The sequence below is a fragment of the Paramormyrops kingsleyae genome, chromosome 16 (assembly GCF_048594095.1).
Source record: "Paramormyrops kingsleyae isolate MSU_618 chromosome 16, PKINGS_0.4, whole genome shotgun sequence".
Taxonomy (NCBI): Eukaryota; Metazoa; Chordata; class Actinopteri; order Osteoglossiformes; family Mormyridae; genus Paramormyrops; species Paramormyrops kingsleyae.
The window spans coordinates 12,956,136-12,978,015 of NC_132812.1; the positions used below are offsets into that span (position 1 = coordinate 12,956,136).

Here is a 21,880-nt window from a genome sequence, read left to right on the forward strand (position 1 = left end):
GTATATTCCAAATAAAACCTTTTAAAGTCATTGGAATATAATAAATTAAAGCTTTTGTTTTACTCCATTATTATTATTATTATTATTTAGTTTTCCTAGAGATATAGCAGCCCACCTTGTAATGCTGTTGGCAAACACTGGTCAGTTTTCTTTTCAGCATTTTAATCCATTATCAAAATTCACACTATAAATTACTTTGTTTCTATAAATATTTCATATGGGGTCTGTCAAATATTGTATAATGAATGTGAAAAGTGGACAACTGATTAGTAATTAGACCAAATTGTTACTACTCGTTTAATCTTAATTTCTGCGCTGATCTTGTAAGACCCCTCATGACTGTAAGTACAAATATGTGGCTTGTCAAAGAGTGGCGCTTGGTGTGTGTCTCACCCTACTGGGCTGAGCGACAGCTCCGTGGATCTGTCAGAACTCCATTACAGCCCTGGCTTCTTCTCCACAGTCGTGCTTAATCTGACATGTATTTCTCTGCTTTAGCAGGCCAGCTCTTGAGCTGGGGTCAGAAAATGATCTGTGAAGGTGAAGAAATGCAAGGAGGGGGTAAGAGAAACTGTGTGTGTGTGTGTGTGTGTGTGGGTGTGTGTGTGTATGTCCCCACAATATGATAAAAACCTGTTATTCTGATGAGGGGAAAATCAGTTTTATAAAAATCTGTGACTGAAATCAAAAAAGTGAAAATGTCAAGTCAAGCATTTTGTTTGGATACTCGTGGTTAAGGTTAGGGCTGGGTAGGGGCTCAGGTTGTCATTCGTGGGGTTAGGGATATGGCCATAGAAATGAATGAAGAGTCCCCATAAAGAAATCAATATATGAAATGCACGCCCGTGTGTGTGTGTGTGTGTGTGTGTGTGTGAGTGAGAGAGAGAGAGAGAGAGAGTTGTTAGCTTAGTGAAATCATTAAACATTAATATAGTCTGATTCATCTGTTGAGTCTATGCTGAATTTAATGCCGTATTGTAATAGGACTTTTACCCCTGAGACTTTCTCAACTGGACCTCTGTGGTATGAGAGATCTGATCTCTGGCATCTAGAAGAAGTGACTGACTGCAGTGCTATGTTTAGGCAGAAGGGCACTGGCTCCTATGTTTGTCATTTTTTCCTTGTCCATTAAGAAGAACTGCCTTAACTGATTTTGGGGTTAGACTGTGCCTTTCATCGCCGCACACAGCACCCACACGGGTTCCCAGTCACAGTGTTACTTGCCTAAACAACAGCTCATTTCATCGTAAAGTGCACCAGCTTCTCCCTGTAGAACTGGTCTAGAAGGACAAAAGAGGGATCAGCAGTTTCACAAGGGACAGTCCTAGAGTTACATCAAGGTTAGATGATCAGTGCAAAGGCAGTGCTTCTGCAGGCAATGAAGTAAGAGGTCTGGACCAACAGGGGGAGCTGTTATCATGTAGAAACTGCGTAAATGTGTTGAGCCATTTTCTGTGACCCTAAGCACGTGGTATGCTGTTGACCGTTATTCATACAGAATAATAGTGTATTTTATAGTAATCTAATAAATAACAAATACTAAAATTTATTATTATTTCATGTCTTAAGGAAATCCTTCATAGAAGTGTCTACATTGAAAACAACAAAGCTCTGCTGAAGGAAATGTAAGAATATAATGAGTATCCTACAATAACAAGCACAATGCATAGGCTCATTTTTACAATGTAAATATTATATATTTGTTACTTTTTTGCATTAACACTCTGGAGAAATGTCCGGGTAAATATTCAAATTCTCTTTTCAGTGGTACCATGTTGTTTTCTATTTCTTCTTTCCATGTTTCATGTAATATGACACAATCCTTTTTTTCAGATTGTTTTATCAAACCAGAAAACAAGGGCTTTGGTATTTCAAAACATCTGTAATTGGTCAGAGAAATCATATAATTCAGGTATGCATTCTGATGCCCGTGTGTTATTGCATTATTCTTTTAAATGAGACAGAATGTAGACTACAGTATAGTTGTCAGTAGGCCTGAAGGCAGCTGCTCAAACCATATTGTCTTTGTTTTCAGGTGGAACCACACTGGATAAGCAGACCTTTCCACACCTTTTTGGGAGTGTTACAGTGCTGGGTCACATGACCTGGAAGAGAAAACCCAAAGGACTTGTTGGATCCCTCTTTGGTCAGAAATAAATATGTTTATGTCTTCTCTTCAAAATATGCATTAGCTGAAACAAATCACCGATTTCTTTTAAAATCACACAATGGAATAATACACCTAAAAATTATAAAAGAGCAAAATCTGTTGGTATTTTTTCAGTTCAGGAGTTTTCAGTGGCTTGACAAAAAAGAAGACAAGTCTTTGTCGTTGTGTTTTTGCAAATCTAGTAGCTCAGTAAAGTGAATGATAAGTAGATTAGTACACGTGTGGCTTATGCACTCGTCCCTATTCTGCAGTCGTAGTGCAGTTGGCCTGACGCACTTGAGCAAGGTGTGACAAATACCATGCATGGTCGCCTGAAAACCTCCATCATACATGGTAGCGTGCTCTTTTCTCGTTGCTCTTGCTGCAGAATGGGCCGGTTATCAACCTGGAGAGAAATCCAAAGGCTGATGAGCTGATTTGTATGGTGACGCAGCTGTGCTCGTCCCCCTCGGACTCCGCTTCCATTTATGTCCTGAGCTTGGCAGCCCTCTGCCATTTCGGTAAGTCTACACCATGTGCTCCCTTTCAGGTCCTCCAGAGGCTCCCACACAATCCCCTGCAACATCCTTGTTAGCCAAAGGTTCTGCTGAAATGATGCATTCTGCTTGCTTTTTCAAAAAGAGTGGGAGCTGAAGTTTGAATTAAACACGCGGCCTTATTTTGATGGAATGGTAGCTCATTTTCACTATTTATGTGAAGAATTAATGGTCCATGTGTGGAGTTTGCATGACTGTGTGAGGATGCTGTAGGTCCACCGCGGTCCTCCTACAGCCCGGGGATGTGCAGTTAGGTGAGCTGTTCTCTGTAAATAGCTCTTAGCTGGTGTGGGTGTGCATAAGTGTCCCCTACAGTGGAGTGGAGTGGCATTCCCTCCATGATGCCCATTGTCCTGTACCTTTTGCTGCCTGGCATATTTTACAAGCTTGAATAAGATTGAATAAGTGATGGATGGATGGAATCATTCTGTGCATTTATGATTCCATATATTTGATATGGCTAGTTCAGAAAACAGTTACTGCTTATTTATTCACAGAACGTTTTGTCTATAATATTTCACACAGTTCTACAAATTTGAGAACTGCACTCATCATGGATGTATCGCTGGGGAGATTTAGCTGGCTACTGTGTCCACAGTATGAAAGAAAGTAAGAACGATACAGTCTTAAAATGGTTATTATTCTATTTTGCATTGCCATCAACAATGCTCTCTTTATGAATATAAGCCTAGCAGGCATGTTCTAGCATTACATTGCGTGAAGAATTAAGACATACATGGTGATAGTAATGATGTGAAGAAAAGTGTCTTTATCAGGATAATTGTACAGATTAAATTAACTTGCATTGCTGATATGTTTATAAAACAGCTTAACATTTTTTAAATATGTTGATTCAATTAAATATTTTACAAAAGAACTTAAAGTTCAATATGTGGCTTAAGGGTGTATGGCAGGACTCTTGACACAAAAATACCTGTGAATCTCAGGACTTTATCCTTAACTGCTCAGCCTTATATGCAAAATATTGTATTCAGTATGTGTTCTATTATGTTCCTGTATCAGCTGCTACAATTCATTATTCTTCTTTCAGTGGTTCAAGAGCTTGATTCTACTGAGATTCTTAAATTAGCATGTACATTTGGGATATTTTGGCTGGACTAGTTTTTGGGACTGAAAATATTTTTTGTTTCTTTTCAGAAGCACTCAGTCCATAATCTGCAAAGTATTTCTTGGTAATGGGTCAGATTTTGTGATGCCTTCAGGTATAAAAATGTGGATAGGATCTCTGGTGGGAAGGGCCCTGTTAGATCAGACCGTCTTGTCCATGCAGTAAGTCAGAGTCACTACAAAGGCCATGTTAAATGCTCCATTAAAAAACAACAGGGCTATAGAAATCAGCCACGAGTGAAGTCTTTGAAACTACAACTTGGTTGATAAGCTCAGTGATTCTTAGTGCATCTAATTAGAACAGTTTCTTAACATTTTACTTAGCCAATATTTTACTTAACCTTTTTTTTATACATGTGTTTTCATTGAGCAAACTTGTGTAGTACCTTACCTGAAGGGGCTTGAACCAACAACCCTAACAGGCTACTGTGTTCTGTCAGTGCTGTGACTCATGAAAAGTATGTATACTTAAAGACTCAAGAGTGGCTTTTGTGTCATTGCTGAGGCCAGGCTTTCAGTCTGTGTCCTTGGGTCTCTTTATCCTGCACTAGAATGCAGGATTACATTGAGATAAGTAGAAGCTGAATCCATCTCTGTCAGGATGATCATCCATGGGAGACTGCACCTATCGATATCCTTGTGTGGTCATCATAGTTCAACCTGCCATAGAGTCCCTGCTGACTCCGTTGAAGGAAAGTGATGATGGACAACTAGCTTCAGTATTCTCTTAGGACCTCTTTATATTTTATGTTGGCAGTCTGGGAATTATTAAACATAAATCACTGCATCACACACACACCCTCTAAGCCAGTGGTGGCCAATCTTATCAAGAAAGGGCCGCAGTGTATGCGGATTTCCACTGCAACTCCCTAATTAGACTACCAATAATTAGAGAACTGATTGGCTGAAATGTTCTCACACCTGGGTTTGAACAGCTGACCTAAATGTTATCCCAATAACCTGCATACACACCGGCCCTTTGCAGATAAGATGGCCCACCCCTGCTCTAAGCACACAAACAGACCCACACAGACATTGTCCTGTTGTAACAAAGAGGCAATATTATTTGACATAAAGGGGTAAATTGATATCAAATAGGTTCCCCTTTTTGAGTGGTTTTATTATTCACAAACACTAAAGTAATATATCCAAATACGTGCACTGATTTGCACTCAAGGCTTCTCAGTAACATTTGGTCTTTTACTTGAGATAATGCTGTGAGAATAATTTTCTAAATTATGCTGAAAAATTTGAATACATAATTTGGCCACTGACATAATTAATGCCATTAAGGTCCCAGGGGGCTTGAGATTACTAGGACAGTATTATACAGGACAGAGGTGCTTATTCATCATGGGATATATGGCTGCTTGATGCAGGATGCTGTGTCGTTGTGAGGTTTCCCCTTGTGGCTAATGATCTGCTTTGAAGATGATTCGGTCTGGCTGTGTCTCGGTCATGCAACTGGATATTTCCTTGGCCTGTAATAAATATGCACATGTAGAAACATGTGTATTGTAAACACACACGCATACACATTTGCTACATACACTTGATTCCCTGAAAACAAACCTATATGTGTAAAAGCCCCATCTGTCAGCACAATACTGTGTGCTGCACTCAAATAGACACAGTTAATGAACAAAGCGTCAGACAGTCCGTAATCCAAACATGTTACCATGTTAAGCTTTAGTGCATTCTCCGGTTTAATAATGCCGTTCCTTCATCAGCTAAGCTTTGAATGGGAGTAATTGAACCGATGCAGGTTATGGCTGTAGCTTTTGACACAAGAGCATATGAGCCACCAACCACAGGCAGAATATTCAACAGCCTTTCACCTTCTGACAGTGAACTATTACTCAGTTAGCCGGATCCTTTTTTTTTTTGACAAATTTATATTCTGGCATCAGTTCTGTGAGAGTTACTGACGTATTAATTAATGGCAAGTTTGTCGGCTTAATGAAAAAATCGGGTCCTTTTTTCTTACAAATGGCCTCATTTTGAATTAGTATCTTGTTTTATTATTATTATTATTATTATTATTATTATTATTATTATCTTCATTTTTGTAATATGCCAAATTACATGTGATTTAAACATACAGAATTCAAATAGTGCCACACAGCAACATATTTATTAGCATATTTTTGTATTTTTTATTGTTTATTTTACCCAAAAACAGGCATTATTCAGGCATTAAGGATTGTATCAGTATGATCAGTTTACAACTAGCTTTAAGATATTTTGTAACACTTCGCTTAAGGGGGCACAAATAATGTAGCATTATGCTATTACTTATGTATTAACTAACTACAAACTATGTCTTAGTTACTTATTGATCTCATGTTCATTTTTCATTAATGAATAATGACATGTTTTATTTCAAGCAGTCACCCTATTCATTACTATATCTTTTGATTCTGCAAAGCTTTGTGAACTACTGAAGGAACAAGTATCTGGGCGGCCCCAACTCATGACCAGGGGCTTTCGCTCGGTGAGCCATATGCTCACCCTACTGAGCTACGCCGCGGCCCAGGAAGCAGGGAAGCACTAGAGACTAGAGCTACAAGACATGGGGGGGAAGCAGGGTGACCAACACGCATGCTGCCCAAAAGGGACTTAGGGCAGCGACGGACGGGCACCGACGGACGGGCACCGACGGACGGGCACCGACCCTGACAATGACCAAAAAAATAAAAATAAAAAACCCAAATAACCAAGTATAAAATATCAGAGAGGATTTTGGTTTCAGATGAATGATATATAATTCAATCTAAGCTGAAGTATGACATGAAATTTTAAGGCACAAAAACATTTTTTACTTAAAAAAATACCTTTTCAGTTTTATTCACTGTCACAATAGAAATAACAATGGCCTTTACAGATAGACCTTTATCTGAGGGGGATGTTTTTATGCATAACTATTGTGGGTCTAAAATATCATAATCCCCTTGTTACTGGCAGTAACTCTTACAAAATAACTGGATATACTGAAATAATATCTAAAGTTTCAGGAATGATATTAGCATCACTGAGAAATAAATACCCAAATATGGACAGAAAATGAGAAATGAATGTGCTATATACTTATCGTATGTTTTCCGGGTGTTGAACATTGCATCCTTTAGAGAAAAATTATGCAGTGGTACTTTAATTAATAAAATGTGGAAACAAGGCTATTCCTGTCATTTGGGTTGTCTACAGATGACTTGCTGTTTCAAGATGGAAGGATGTAAGGAATGGCTATAAGCGTAAATGGAATGGAGCAAAATGGAGTGAAAATCCAAGAAACAGAATTAAAAAAGAATAGGAATGGGGAAAAGGACACCAGTTTTGTCTAATCACTTTTCAGTGGCAGGCAGATATTATATTACCACCTTCTGTCAGGTAGTGCTATAATTTGACATTTTGTTCCCTGCATATTTGATTCTAGTTCACGCGGCCAAAGCATGTTGGACACTGAAGAGGGGGCAGACCTACATTAAAAGGCCACTTTCAAACTAGTGCCATTAATTATTGGTTTCTGCTGGAAGGGAGACCCGTTATTGAAAGCATTGACTGTGACCCAAAAGAGGGTCGGGCAGAATTTTCCATTAGCAAAGGAAAATTTTCCATTAGTATTCTAAGGGCAGGGGAAACTTTAAGAGGTCCTTTCTTCCCAAAGAATATGTCTTCCTCCCCAAAAGCTACAAACACCAAGTACTTAGTAGACAGCAACTTTTGACAACCACCAAAGGATACATTTGTGCTTGAAAAATCCCACAGCCCTCAGAGGCTGGTTTTTTATTGCTGCATCCATTCTTCATTTAGTTTAGTCCAAGCCTGACTCACTCTGACCCCAGGATACAGCTAGACTTCCTATTAGGAAGTGCTTATTATTGTAAAGAATTCTTGAAAACCATATGTAGTTCAGTTATGGTTTTGCCTCCTGAAAAAGGAATTGAGAAGTTCTACACGGTTCCATGAAGGAATTTTGGAGAACCTTTAGCTACCCACTGACTTGGACAACCTTCAGCTACCCACTCATTCCACAACAGTGTGCTAAGAAATGCTCTTGAAGATCTTTTCTCCAGATTTGCTTCCTTCAGATCTGTCTGATAACATGCCAGTTATAAAGCATACCTGGACAGCATTTGAAGCAGACTACATATCTTAAGTTATATTTAATTTATTTTTCTATCTATTCAATTGCATCTAGTGATATCTATCTGTCTGTCTGTCTGTCTATCTGTCTATTTATCTTGTGGTGAAGGAGAAAGGACCAGGAGAAGGTTTCTTTGTCCAAGAATAGCAGGAAGTTTATTAAAACAGAGAGGAAACAAATTCCGGTTGTCACCAAGACAGAAGTTGCCCACTTAACCTCTGACAGGAAGAAAAATAGAACTTAAAATAAAAGCACATCTACCCTGAGAATTCTGACAGACTAAGCAACCACTACACATCCCCCCAGAATTCAACCAGGCATAGAACAGTACTTCTTAGCCGATACAATCTATCTATCAAATTGAAACATTAAGTTCTTCAAGAATCTCTTGTGAGAGTAGTGGTACCTTCTACATATGCCCTGAAAATTCAGCATGGATTGCGACAACCAAACAACCATTCTCTACTTTGATAAGTTGTCTGTGATTCCATGATATTTTACCAAGTAATGAACACCCATGTTTTGTGATTTCTTGAGAGAATTTAATGATGTCTCAGGTTGTTCTTTTCTGCTCAGTGTTTGACTGACTAAGTTAAAACCATCAAGAAAGCAGCAGTGTCAAAATAATACCTCTGTCCCCGATAGTTTTTATCAGACCGATGCTGTGATTCTCCAATGACAAACTCTTTGGTCAAAGGAGTCCCACCCAGTGTTTATTCAACTTTCATTTCCTCATTCTCTCCTTCACGCCCTTCTACACCAATTTAAGTTGTCATGATGATGTGAAAGCTGGGCAGTAATGTCTCGCCTGTGCGTGTGTGCGCCTCCACCCCACCCCCACAAGCTAAAGCCTGGTCACCTTGCTGGGGGCAATCGGTCAGTTTGCTTATAGAATTGGGCTCCCCTCTTTGTAGCCCAGTGTGTCCTTCGAATTCCAGCTTCCTTTGGTCCACCCTACACTTCAGGAACTGTCCTGCTGACTGGTAGGGCTCTCTCATGTGCTTTCTCACATTCAGACAGCAAAGGATCCATGTTATTTCTCGTTATCTGGATTCATGTAAACTGGCTGTTTGATGGCTTTTTGCAGAAAATACATGAAATGTCAGCAGTCTTATAGTCAGGGTTTTAATGGTCTTGCTCTGGTTTGACTTTAGGTGTTTTGATTTTAAGTTTGTACAGCAGAATTTGTTTTACTTTATTTTGTTTGAAACTGTGCTGTATTTGCACTTCAGAGGTCCTTGTGAAGTTGCAGTGTGTGTGGGCAGTATCATGTGTGTGACTTTGCATCTTATAAAGGCAGGATACTTTTTTACATGTAGATTCCATAGATTCTGTTAATCTCTGAGGAACGACCATTATCTATGAAAGTGTTCCAGAATCCTATTATAAATGTAAAATAGATTAGGTATTTTTGTATTCGCTTCACATGTTTAGGCATCACTTTTATGATTTAATGTGCTGTAGATTTAATGCTCTATTTGCAAAATTTTCCTACAGGCAGTTTATACTGAGGAATGATGTTTATCATTCTGAATTTAGGGATACACATCCTGTTGGAAGGCCAATGTATCATAAAACCTAAAGAGAAAAATTTGGTAACACTTTACTGTCATCTATAATGCATTCTGATACCTTCAAATACTTTTATAATGCATTATAATGGTCAGTAAAAGAATTAATAAAGCATTACAGCATGATCTATTGACAGTCATAAGGCATTATAGTGTTGATTATAATACTTCATAGGCTCCAATGAAGGTCTCATCTATAATACCTTCTTAATACTTTATAATGGTCAGTATATGAATTAAGGATGCTTTTGTACTGTATTATAAGGGCATCTATAATGCAGTGTAGATGAGACCTTCAAAAAGCATTTATAACACATAATATACATGGGTTTAATGTGTTATGCATTTTTATAAATATTTTTAATCATATGTATAATGCTTAATGAATGCATTATAATGTGTTATGAATGTATTCATTGATTCTTATAGACATGGCATTCATAGAAATTGTTAGCATGTATTTTTACTATTGTATTTTGGTAGTATGATAATTTAAAATAACACGTGTCATCAAAATGCTCAAAATTCACATTTCTAGCTCGTTTGGAGCAATCAGGAAAAACAGTCTGTATGTATTATTCAGCTACGCAAGAATTCTGCTACGTTACCTTTTATTCAATTCCCAATGCAACTGACCATCTGACATTGTACTTAATTTGTTCTTGGGGTTGATAATCCTCATAAGGTTATTAGAGCAGCTTTTATATGATTAAAATGGAGGCTGATAATTGCAGATGTTAAAAGAAAAGCACGTGCCCTTTCACAACAACAACCCTCACCCCAGACCACACAATCTCACCCAAACCAGAGTCTCCAATCCCCCACATACAACACCTCAATCTGCCCCAATTTTGCATTGGGGAAAAATGGAATGGCTTAGGATATGGGATCTCTGTGTAACATCATGAAACATATGGGTACGGTATCCATAACAAAGGGACTGCAGATGAGGACCTGTAGAGTACAGCTAGTTAGTATTGCGCTGGATATGTACAACGATCCCCGATCATGTCTGCACAGATGCATTGGTTCACGGAAGTCTGGACATGACGGTTACCATTCCTGTGTCGCTCATATGCCCCCAAGGGATAGTCGATTAGTGCACTGAAAGTGCACGCACCCTCAATAACATGACCAAATTTCTAAATGACCATAGTACCGTTTTCTAGACAGCCCACTGTAAAAAAAAAAAAATTTGGATTTAGGGGAATTTTCCCCTTTTTGTTGCACAAGACATCATGTGTCATGATGCCTTGAACACATGACCGTGTCGAGGGCCAATGGGGTTCCGGCATTGTCCCTGGACCGAGCGATAGGCAAAGGCAAAAATTATTTCCTTCTGAGCTTTTTTAATCTTTTGCAAACGCCGAAAGTGGTGGCCATCTGTTTTGAAGGCGCGCAAAGGTAAAGCTGTTTTAAATCAATCAAATCTGTTTTCTCTTGAAGGATATTTTTTACAGTGGTGGATAAATTTGTTTATTTTTATATGAAATATAAGTAACCCTGAAAGGGTTTGTTGTAGAAAAGACCGTTGATTATTTGTATACTAGTTATTGATATAAGTGTGCAAGGTTTTATTGAAGAGTAAATGTTGTGTAACCTGAAAAAAACCCATTGCTGATTTCTGAATTATTTAAGTTATGTAAATTGTTATGTAAATTTGAAATATATATCAACAATTGTTTAAAGAAATCATTTTTAAAAAATCTACAGCTCTAAAGCCTGACCATTTGTGTGTGGAACAATAGGTTGTAGACGGTCTCAATGTGACAAATAGTGACAATTTTTCTTAACTGGGGATAATGAAAATAAGTTGGAAAGTAATGTTTTCATTGCTTAATATAATATCTTGAATTGATCCAATATGTTTGCCCGTACGAATGAATGTTTGTATGAATATATATACAAGGACATGAATGTTCTGTTCATGGCAGTCTCTCTTCAGAATAGAATAGAATTTCAGCAATGTTTTATGATTATATTATGATTATATGTATTTAATAAGACCATACTGCATTTTAAATGTTGGATTATATAAGTGTATTTTGTAGTTTTAAAACAGGCAGAATAACATATTCGTGTATCATTTTTCTTCTGATATTAATCTCACTAGGCATTTAGAAAATTAAGAATTATTATCTCTGACAAATGCTGTAGCATAATTTTAAAATGCAGTTACATTTGTCATTGTTAATGTTTCTTACCTCTTTTGACAAATTATCTATATAATTTCACATTTCATTATTAATTAGGTACGTTAAACAAATGTTGCTGTACAACTATATAGAACAATACTTAATAATTAAAATAAAAAATTCTTTTGATTACATTATTTGGTGTAATGCATGCATTTATGCATTTCAAGATACAGTAGGAGAAACTGTCGATCATATCAGACATTTTTGTAGCTTGGTGCAACACATATAATTTACAGAGCAATGACTGCTTAACAGAGCACAAATGGAATAATTGCTGAAATGGCCATAAAGGAGAATCACTATGCGTTTCTACACATAGCGTGACATGCATGTTGCATACATGTTGGGAAGGTGCCCTGTGCTTTGTTTTGCTGTGCCTTTGTTGCGGCTGCGCCTAGCTAGACATTAGTGATAATGTATGGAAATAACACGCCCATTTACTGCTGAGGAAGAGTCGTGTACCAGCAGTGGGTGTTTTGATGTTATTTCATGTCTGCGCTACTTCCCAGTGACATTTCCTTGACATCTTGACTTGGTGGCCGCGTTGCGCTCCTTTCCCTTCCTTGCTGCTTCCTGGTACAGGTGATTCCTCAACTTGATTCCACCCGGGTTGGCTTTACCCTTGCACCACTGGCCGAATCTGAGGTGTGCGTGGCAGGCCGAGCTTGACTGTAATTTAGGCTGAGATCTAGGCGAGGATAACTGATTGGGGCTGACAGTTTTAGAGCCTGCTGTCATGGCATGTAGGCAGGGTGTTCTGCAGATGAGCGCACCATAACCAAAGGGTCCTGGGGAGCTGTTCACATCCAAAGGGGCTCTGGGGTCTCACACACACTCTGTGGCCCTTAGGCCACAAAGCCAGATCTACCCTATAGCTCAATGACCTGGATACATTTATGTTATTTAGCAGACGTTTCGGTCCAATCTGGCGTACAAGTGGATACTGACCTTGAATTATGGGGAAAAGGGCATACTACCCACCTTTATATGCTCGATAGTACTTAACTTTGCAGAAATAATTAGGAAATGCGTATATCCATCACAGCAGTTTCATTTGTGAACACATTTATAAGTATTTGCTCAGAAGAGGCCTGCCCGTTCCGTTGGCAGCATGCCCGAGCCTCACCAACGTGTGTTTGCTCAGAAGAGGCCTGCCCGTTCCGTTGGCAGCATGCCCGAGCCTCACCAACGTGTTTGCTCAGAAGAGGCCTGCCCGTTCCGTTGGCAGCATGCCCGAGCCTCACCAACGTGTGTTTGCTCAGAAGAGGCCTGCCCGTTCCGTTGGCAGCATGCCCGAGCCTCACCAACGTGTGTTTGCTCAGAAGAGGCCTGCCCGTTCCGTTGGCAGTATGCCCGAGCCTCACCAACGTGTGTTTGCTCAGAAGAGGCCTGCCCGTTCCGTTGGCAGCATGCCCGAGCCTCACCAACGTGTGTTTGCTCAGAAGAGGCCTGCCCGTTCCTTTGGCAGCATGCCCGAGCCTCACCAACGTGTGTTTGCTCAGAAGAGACCTGCCCGTTCCGTTGGCAGCATGCCCGAGCCTCACCAACGTGTGTTTTACTTATTCATTGGGAGCAGACAGGTGATGCTCTCCTAAAACTTTTGTTAATCTTGTTATAGCCAGAAGCATAAACAAGTGCATGACTGCAACACCGTGAACATAAAAATGATGAGACAAATGGAGGAATGGTCCATTTATCAGCAGACCCATTAATCCGATGCTTCTAGCTGGTCTTCTGCCTATGACTCAGCATTCTAATTGAATAGTGCTTAAGAAGGACAACTCTAGAGCTCTTTAAAATTATTACACACATAATTTTAAATTCTCATTTTCTACTAATTATTCTTGATATTTAAATTTCTGTTTTAGAGCTTATCCAGACAGTACATACATGCTGTATGATATGTATGATACTAGTCTATATGTTCTATTCCTGCTGGAACTTTAAGAATTCACATTGGTAGCTTAATAATATACTGTACATGCATCTCTTTGTATTGTTAATACATGGATTTTTTTGCTTTTGAGAGAATGAGGGGTTTGGGGTTTCAGGTTCTGATGGTGAAAGGGGGCTCGTCTCATGTATGTTAATAGGAAATGGCAAAAAATTCAAACAAGCAAGCAGTTTCCTTGATCTCTCCGTACTTTAAGACACAATTTCAGATGCCAAAGAAACATGGCTATATGTAATCATATATTTGCGTCCTTTTCTGCAACATATTCATTTAATTTGCTAAACAAACTATTGGCCTGTATGTGTCTTGCTTACCACTGTATTTTTATTATATATCTACATGCATTTCCTTTTGATAAACTGTACAGCTTGACAAACTTACAACTCACATTAATGGAATGCTACAAAATCCATTTCTGGAAACATTCCTAATATCGCTTCTAAAATGTTCAACCCATTGTTTCTAAACAAAGAATGCATTCTATTATGTTACTATAACATAATAAACAAGTGCATTATGTCTAATATGTTACTATAAAAAAATACTCATGATTAGTACTCCTGTTACATTGATTCACTTGTTTAGTACCACGTCTGTAAATATCTGAATCAATGGTATCCGCCTTTAACGGTACAGTAGGACGTTTTTAGCTTATTATTATCAGCTCATTGTTGCTTTTTCTTATGCTGTATGGAAATACGTTTCGCACATGCAAGATGCTGCACAATCATAGAAATATACTTTTTCTTAATTATCCTCTATGCATTTTGTTTATAAATAAGAAAAGCTGACAGCACTCATATAGTGTAATTATCTTCTCTGTATTATTGCCTGTGATGAATCCTCATTTATCTTCAAGAAAAATAAAAACTAAATCTCTAAAATGTGACACTCACCGTTTTACATCTCCCTGAGGTGTTTACAATTCTCATAGTAGCAGAATTTACAAAAGACAATTACAAAAGACATGTACCCAGTAATATATGAGCTACATGTATGGAGGCTAGAGATGTTTCAATTTCCCCCTCGGTGGATAACACGGCTGTGTACTCATAAGCATAATGCTCATAAGCAGGGTTTGCTTCACTGATGCTCTTCATGGATGGTTGATATTAAAATGTAGTAATAACATGTCTCTTGTCTGGGAGGATTAGGATAGAGCCAGATGACAGGGGATTGCGTCAGATTATATAGCAATTTTTATCCGCTTCTATATTTGGGTCTCCCTGCTTTTCGAAGGGCAAAAGAAACCAATGTACATTTTGGCACAATGAACTATAAACTGTGTTTTATTAATTAAGGGATCCACTATTTAAAGAAGTCTTCTAATACAGTGACATGACATGATCCTTCAGGTGAATTATCTACAGGTATTTAATTATTTTAAGTCTCCAATTTCTCCTGCAACTCTGACTAAGTATTTAGAACATGGATGGATGGATAGATGTTTATTTTAACTTTAGAATGGCAGACCAGATTAGTTAAATTTCTGCAGCTTCAGTTAAGGATAAGTAGCATGATTTGGGTTGATACTTACTGCAAAGGAAGGTCAAAAATGGTCCCATGAGTACCTCTGTCGTCCTCATACCGACTGGACACATGTGTCCGGGGGGAGGACTTAGCAGAGTGGCTGGGCAAGGTCAGGCGGTGGTGCTTTAATCATGGGCAGCAAGAGCAGCTAAGCTTGCAGGCGTCCTGTGAGCTGTGTGGTCCTGTAGCTCTTTTTCCAATTGTCTTTCTCAATCTAAACTGAAACACAGTCTTTGGCCTCGATTGTTTGTGCATTTATTGAACCGGTAGCTTTTTTGTCTGTTTTTTTAAAAAAAAATTTTTATTGAGTACTCATTGTTTTGTTTATTTGTATAATTGTATTCAGCTTTGTGCAATGTTATGTAGAATTTATATTGAAAAAAACGTACTGGTTACAATTTATTTCATATTTTCCAAATATTGAAAAAAAAATAAAGCCAATGTCACACTGAAGCCAAAATGAGAAATAAAATATGACTAAAATGTCAGCAAAACCTCTAGTCATATACTTCTTCAAATGACGTTTGCTTTTTAACTGAATGAACATGTCTATTTGATGCACTAGTTAATAGAATTGTACTGTGTGGTCTGTATTACATAGCCTAAAATTGTCCCTCCCTGGATCCTGCTTGAGAGGAAGTGATCATCTCTGGGCCTAGTAGAAGAATATTTAATTGTCTTGCCTTAAGTTTTGTTACCATGTTCCTCTCGAGTGTTAATAAAAAGTTAATTAATGTGGTACAGTCCTATTGAACCAAAGTCTATATTTTTTTTTATTCCTGCATTGAGCGTATCAGGTTTAGTGCATGTGTGGAGAGATGGAATGGACAAGCACACTCCTGCTGGCTGTAATTTGCCTAGATATTTAGCATGAGCCATTTTTTGCTAATAAATACTGTCACTGCGTATTTTACATGGCCTCTTGATCCACTGACAAGAGTAGTGATCTGCTTAATATGATAAATCACAGTAGTTCCTAGCCTCCTCTCACTGCCACATCTCCTAGTGCTCAAGCCAGGGAAACTTTATATTTAAGGCACATCCTGGTCTTACAAGGGCTTGTCAAGCTGACAATGTGAAACAGGCCATTTTTAAATGTGGTGTGGTGGAGTATTTGCATTTGTCAGTACAACATGGATGCTAAACTAATCATGGAATTAAAAATGAAAAATAATATCCAGGTTGTTCTTGACGACTCCCAAAAATAGTTACAATACAAATTTGCAGAAATACAGAAACATAGTGAATGACAGCTATTAAAAGTATTGACCACATGATGTTGGAATAAATCAAAATTGTTATTTTTTTTCTAATAACAGCTAAATAGGCTCTATTCTGCACTCACTTGCTTAATGGACATTCCATAGTTTTTGAGCATATAAAGCAGCTCTGAATGATTTTAAGTACCCATGTGGTTTATACTCACTGAGAAACATCTCTCTTCAAGGACGACAAATTGAAAGTGAAAATTAATTAATAGATTTTTTTATTTGTGGTGCTTTATTTAGGCCAGACTACTAACATTTTTGACATGTAAAAGTTTAAAAATGTTTATAAAATTTGTTTCTCTGGAGAGAATTATAGCGATTTAAGGCATTTATATTTCTACTTGTTGGGTCAATTCTCATTTGTTTTAGGCAGATTTCAGCTCAATCTTATCATCGTTTGATAAAAATAATCAGCATTCTACAAAAAGAAGTAAAATTTTAAACGTGCTGTTTGCTCTGGACTGTATTGCATGTAGTCAGTAATGCCCTGTGTTTGATCTGGCTGAATTGAAGACCCCAGCATCTCTTAATACTTATCTGTTAAATAGTATGCAAACAGATATGTTAGAAATCTTGAGAGTATCTTAGAACATAAATTTTGTTTGTGTGATACGTCAAATTGTGTATTTTTCCCTATCCAATCATGGCATGAATGGTGAAAGATTGGTTACTCTAAAAGGTATAGCAATAGAATGAAAGTTCCACTTTACGATAAGGCTCCATTTTGCTACTTTATAAATGGTTTTAACTCATTAATAAAAAGAAAACTGTTATAACATTTTATAGTTGTCTGCTAACGATTTACAAAATGTTACAATGTGATTAGTAATGATTATAAACCATTCATAAACCTGTGATAAGGGTAGTGTTATTGTAAAGTGGTAGTTTTTTTAGGAACCCTGGAATCACTGAAAACCTGCATTGATGTCTAACAGCAATAGTGACCCAGTTGCTGGTGTTGGGGGTGGGGGGGAAAGAGCAGGGGGGTGGAGGTGAAGAGCCAGGGGAATGAAGCACATTGCCATACAGTGCTGGGGCATCGTGCATAAGTGAGGAACATCAAGATATGCCGCACGCTCAGAGCAGCTCATACGCATGTGGTTATCGGTAAAATGCACCTGTATTCACAAGCCAGCTATGTGTCAGACATGTTGCAGACTGTAAAAGTTAATCATGCTGGGTCTTTTAACGGAAATATGGAATTACTCATAGATGTCAGAAAAAGTTGGCGAACCAGTCAGCTAAATTTTTGAATAAATGGCATGAATGCAATCTTTAACAAATAAGCATTTCATGCTGCCATATTTAAATTGAATATATGGTACAAACAATGAAGGTCATTGATGAAAAGAGGGTAATAGGAGTGTTCCAGTCAATTCAGGTGTGGGTTAAACCTTGCCTCCCATATAAAAAATACACATAATTTAGATTTCTTGTACTTTAGAACTGAAATTCTGTGCAATATGGCCCAATCTAAAATATTTTCAGAGGACCTCAGAAGAGTAGGTAAAGCACATTAAGCTGGAAATGTTACAGACTTACTGATAATTCCAGTGGACCTCAGAAACTTTTCCTCACAACTGTAACCATGATTAAGTGAAATGAAACACTTCAAAATTAAATATAAATCTTTCGAAGGTATGACTTTATTTCCTAATTCAGTTTTTTTTTTTCTTGAATCATCAGTTAAGTGGACTTTCAAGAAGAGAAGCATTACGACATAAAATGACAGTGTAGGAAAAATATAATGCTTTGTGTGTGTGCTCTTAGCTATTTCCGTACGGAACACAAAGCAATGGGAAAGAAAAAGAGTGAGAGAAAATACCATTTTGGATGTGCTGCCTGCCCAAGCGTAAAGCGTGATTAATTCAATAGCTTCCATAGAGGAAGGGGCCAGAAGCTCTTTATCGGAGGCTTGACCCACTTTCTACATCAGATGTCAGGAGGAATACTGCTCCTAATAGGTACTCGACATTTTTCAGCCAAATTAACATCAAACCAACATGTACGTCAATACAAATATCCATGGAACAGTTCATTCAGATTCATTATACAAATAATTCAGATATTTCGTGCAGTGATCATCAGCTGTAATGACTGAAGTGGTATTGGTCAGGTGTTGAAAGTAACATTCCTTTTCTGGTGATTTGTTTGTGTGATTCATCAAATCGTGTATTTTTCCCTGTCCAATCATAGCATGAATGGTGAAAGAAGATTGGTTACCAGTGTGTTTGGATGACCCCACGTCACCCACTGATGCACTGCTCATTGTTCTATGAGCTTTTTTTTTTTAATGAGGTTCTTGCTTACTTGTTGTCAATAATTATTCAGGAGGGAAATTAAGTTCGAAGTTCATATTCGCTGCTTAAACTACAGCTCTTCTGGCACTGTGTTTGGTTCAACACTCTGGGATTCTGAGAAGAACCATTAGTCAGGTCTCACAGGCGATCAGGACCTCTGCATCTCCTGCTGGGTACATCACCAATGTCCAGGGAGATTTATTTGTGTCGTCCACTAGATCCTTGGGATGGAGTTAACGCAGGATTACGGCTTTCCTGCAGTCTGGGCTCTGTTGGTAAATTAAAGGACAGCTGATTACAGATATTATTTCTCAACCACAGATCCTCCCACCATCGTTTCATTCTCTCCTCCTGTCTTCTCTACCATTTTCTTTCCTTCCCATTGCCTCTCATTGCCTTTTCCTCCTAGGCCTCTCTGTCCTTCCTGCCTTGTCTCTTTACATCTTGCACCCTGAATCACCTCGGCCCAATTTTCGTTCCCTGTTATTATCTGAACAATCATTCTTTTTTACCCTGTGAATAAAAAGGCTTTGCTTCACTTCTCAGTCTTTCAGTCTCTGGTTCTGTAAGTTTTGATCATAGTCCAGTGGATTATAAAGAGCTCCGCAACCCACAAACATCTTTTCCTCCTTCTTTGTTATTAAAATGCACGGCAAAAATCCATCCATTCATTTTTTTTACCCACTTGTCCAATGCAGAGTTGTGGGGTCCAGAGTTTACCCTGGAAGCTACTGGCCTAAGGCAGGAAATATCCCAGGATGGGGTGCCAACCCATGGCAGGGCACACACATCATTCACACCTAAAGGCAATTTAGCAACTCCAAATGGTTTTGACCCGGGGGAGGGTAGGGCACCGGAAAACCCAATGATGACATGGGGAGAACATGCAAACTCCACACAGATACGCTAGTGCCAAAGCAGAGACTTTCGCCCTGATCCTAGAGGCGAAATCACTGTTGGCAAAAACTGTCCTGCCCATTATTTCTGAGGTTAAGAATTACTGCACCTTTTCCGGTTCAACGTTACGCACCAAAATTGCATTTGTTTTGTACCTCATTATAAAATTGCTTGTCTAGTACATTGAAAGGATGGTTTTGAAAGTATACATGTAGAACAAATGCTGAGGAGGGAAAAATACCTACTGTATACTCTTGGTTAAAACTGCCCTGCCCATTATTTCTGAGGTTTCAGAATTACTGCCTCTTTTCTGATTCAATGTTCAAAACTGCAAAGTCAAATGCAGCTGGAAAGTATTTGCAGTAGTACAGAAATGAAATACTGGATGAAATACTGTCTGAAATACTATTACGGCATACTGAAGGTGCTGAGCCCGTTTTTTTCTTTGTGACTGTACATCATTTTCTTACACGGTTAACGAGGCGTCTTCATTTTCTGTGAAAGAAACCTTTTCAAAATGACTCCTTTGGCTGACGTTGCAAAAAAAAAAAGTAAAATAATCAATAAAAAATAAAATAAATGTCAAAAGCAGGATTTTTGCACACAGAAAGTTAAAAGAGAAAAATGGCAATGGCTTATTTTGATGTAGTATCTTTGATGCTTAATATTATTCAGCTGTTTGTACTGCTCAGAATGGTAACTGAATGTTTGAAGAGTGCTCCCTCTTGTGTTGCAACCAGGCATAAAATTATTACTCAAATAATAATAAATTGGAGCTAGCGATGATCACAGTACAAAATAGAATCACATCCTTTCCACTTTGATCTTTTTTGTGGGGGAACAAAGGAGAACGATGCATTAATGATTGTATGGAGATTTAACAAGTGTCACTAAATTGCTATTCAGCTCGTAATGACTGTCCTGTATGTGTCATTTTCTGTCATCCTCACAGGTGACTGGTTGGCTGCATTACCATCACACTCTTCTAGCCTTTGGGGGATTCCTGTCACGTGACTTAAGTCCTGCCTCACCTCCACTCCCAGTATGGACCCTACCAAAATCCAGTCAGAAGGAGGGCTGAATGTCACCCTCACCATCCGACTCCTCATGCATGGCAAAGTAGGCATTGGCAGTGAGTGGTGTTTGGGGAGGGGGTATATAACAGGGACAAGATCCCAAAGGCTGCCTGCACTGACTCAGATGCCTTTCAGCGTCTGTCTGTGCATCACTTTCATGACTAAGTGTTCGTTGGTTTAGGAAGATTCAAGGACAATGTTCCTTTGTTCTCAGAGCCATGTCAGAACCCATGCTCGTAATCTTCCGTCATATTCAGATTGTGCCAAAACAGATTGGATATCTCTCTGTGTTCTTGTTCATCATCTCTGAATTGTCTTAGCTTGCAGCCTAGGTTGGATTTACTTTCAAATATCTTAGGCAACATGTTGCATGAAACAAAAGCAGAGGTACAGTATGGAAAAAGTTACTGTTTTTTTTTATTCATTATAGGAAGTGGGAAGCATCATTGGCAAGGTTAGTAGTTTATGTGTTTTACATACTGAGCAAACACTGCATAAATTTATATTTATATTTATTATTGTTTATTCCTAGTTAAGGTTGTATCCTAGGCAGCTAAATCAACAAGGTTCTTATTAAATGTTTAATACATCAATCTGTCTGCCACCACTGGGCTGTATCATTTTAAAATCAATGTATGTTTGATAGATGTATGAAATTATGTAAAGTTAATTTTCCTGGGAGGGGGCTTTCTTCAGTGTTAAATCTGAGAATTTTGAATTTGTTCCTTTTTCTCAGAAAGGGGAAACAGTAAAGAAAATGCGTGAGGAGGTACGTTTATAGTTGTATTTCATACTTTAATGTGAAAGATATGTATATGCTGGCCTTTTTCAATGTCTACCGGTTCATATATTTTCCACAGAGTGGTGCACGAATCAATATTTCAGAGGGAAACTGTCCAGAGAGGATAGTCACCATCACAGGCCCAACAGATGCTATCTTCAAGGCTTTTGCCATGATTGCCTACAAATTCGAAGAGGTACCGTTTACCTTCCCTTGTCAGATAAATGTGCTCTGATTTTAATGACACACTTCATGCATTGTTTTCAAAATTGTTAAAATTGTACTTAATCTACCAAAGGAATGAGACAAGAAAACAGGATGTGCTAT

The 21,880-nt window shown here is 38.3% G+C and overlaps 1 protein-coding gene across 9 annotated transcripts in view; it reads left to right on the forward strand.

Annotated features, from left to right (window-relative positions):
• pcbp3 (poly(rC) binding protein 3) overlaps positions 1-21,880 on the forward strand; it is a 45,712-nt gene that overhangs the window by 11,130 nt on the left and 12,702 nt on the right. For 5 of the 9 annotated variants that reach the window (XM_072700439.1, XM_023801826.2, XM_072700440.1 and 2 more), the window contains 9 exons: positions 499-561; positions 1,570-1,625; positions 1,834-1,912; positions 2,036-2,146; positions 2,538-2,670; positions 20,649-20,815; positions 21,203-21,226; positions 21,509-21,541; positions 21,633-21,749. In XM_072700439.1, the coding sequence (XP_072556540.1) occupies positions 20,741-20,815; positions 21,203-21,226; positions 21,509-21,541; positions 21,633-21,749 (249 nt within the window). In that variant the 5' untranslated portion in view covers positions 499-561; positions 1,570-1,625; positions 1,834-1,912; ... (1 more) ...; positions 2,538-2,670; positions 20,649-20,740. The remainder of the gene's footprint in view (positions 1-498; positions 562-1,569; positions 1,626-1,833; positions 1,913-2,035; positions 2,147-2,537; positions 2,671-20,648; positions 20,816-21,202; positions 21,227-21,508; positions 21,542-21,632; positions 21,750-21,880) is intronic. The other 4 variants (XM_072700441.1, XM_072700443.1, XM_072700442.1 and 1 more) reach the window with 2 other exon arrangements.